This window comes from Poecilia reticulata, unplaced genomic scaffold (genome assembly GCF_000633615.1).
Source record: "Poecilia reticulata strain Guanapo unplaced genomic scaffold, Guppy_female_1.0+MT scaffold_233, whole genome shotgun sequence".
NCBI classification, from domain to species: Eukaryota; Metazoa; Chordata; class Actinopteri; order Cyprinodontiformes; family Poeciliidae; genus Poecilia; species Poecilia reticulata.
This window is the reverse complement of record NW_007615027.1, coordinates 151,944-153,076: the sequence shown is the minus strand read 5'-3', so window position 1 is coordinate 153,076 and position 1,133 is coordinate 151,944. Positions and strand designations below refer to the sequence as shown.

At 47.4% G+C, this 1,133-nt stretch overlaps 1 protein-coding gene across 2 annotated transcripts in view; it reads right to left on the bottom strand.

Moving 5' to 3' along the window:
- Positions 1–1,133, bottom strand: part of pltp (phospholipid transfer protein) — a 19,318-nt gene that overhangs the window by 2,488 nt on the left and 15,697 nt on the right. For both annotated transcript variants that reach the window (XM_008402485.2, XM_008402486.2), the window contains exons 12-14: positions 768–810; positions 623–686; positions 463–539 (exon numbers count right to left, since the gene is read on the bottom strand). In XM_008402485.2, the coding sequence (XP_008400707.1) occupies positions 463–539; positions 623–686; positions 768–810 (184 nt within the window). The remainder of the gene's footprint in view (positions 1–462; positions 540–622; positions 687–767; positions 811–1,133) is intronic.

Sequence of the window (1,133 nt, the reverse complement as noted above, 5' to 3'; positions counted from 1 at the left end):
ACAGTGAATCCCAGTGCGTTACCTAGCAACCACAGGGAATCCCAGTGCGTTACCTAGCAACCCCTTTAGAGCTGCATTCTCGTTGGTTGTGTAGGAGGCTCCACTAATGCTTTTCAAAGATGTTCAGTTGTGTAATTGCATCTGTTTGCAGCCATTGTCTTGTGCAAGTATAAACATTGAGTTGGGGGCGTGGCCAGCAGCAGCTCATTTGCATTTAAAGAGACAGAGGCCCTAAAACAGCTTATTATGAAAGAGGCTTAATATCCAGAGCTGACCAGAATAAAATCTGATTGATTTTGTGTAAAAAAATGTAATGAATATGTTTTGTATAGACCACCGGTTGGTCCTAACCTGTTCAAGGAAGCGTCACCTTTAAAGATTCATCAGTTCCAGAGAAGCTGGATGTTTGTAAAGCATAAAAACAAACGGATGTAAAACTGCAAACATCAGAGGTGAACACACATTGTGATACTCCACCACCTCCTCGATGAAATCCATCCCATCAGCCAGCGGGATCCGGACTCCCCTCTTGGTCCAGTCTAGACTCAGAACCAGAACAGAACCACTCAGAGCAGCGCTGGAACTCAGAAGTTCTGGTTGCAGAGAAGAAGTGGGTCCTTACTGTTGATGAGAGGAACCACGGACATCTGCAGCATGGTCTTCAGAGGAGCCTGCAGAGGAATCAGCTGCAGACAGACAGACGGTCAGAACCGGTTCTGATGGGTCCATCAGGAGGCATTGAAACCAGGAAGTAAAGACACACTTACAGCCAGAGACTCCAGCGCTGACTGGTTGGAGAAGATCTTAAACCTGGAAGACAACAAGATGTCTGATGACTCCAGAAACGAGGAATTGGAGCAAAATATGACTAGAGACCAAGATCTGGTTTCAGAATCAAGGCTGCATCGTTCACACCAGGCCCGTTCAGTCCACTTTAATCCGACTCCAGTTCGTCTGCCTAGATACTCCGGTTTGGTTGGCGAGGTGTGAAAGCTAATTGACCTCTGACCTCTGGTCCTCCAGACCTCGGTCTGGTTCGGTTTGAATGTGAACGCCAAGCAGACCAGAGACCGCTCCAAAAGCAGGAAGTGGACTACAGCGCAGGGCATTCTGGGTAAATCCAACCAAAGCTA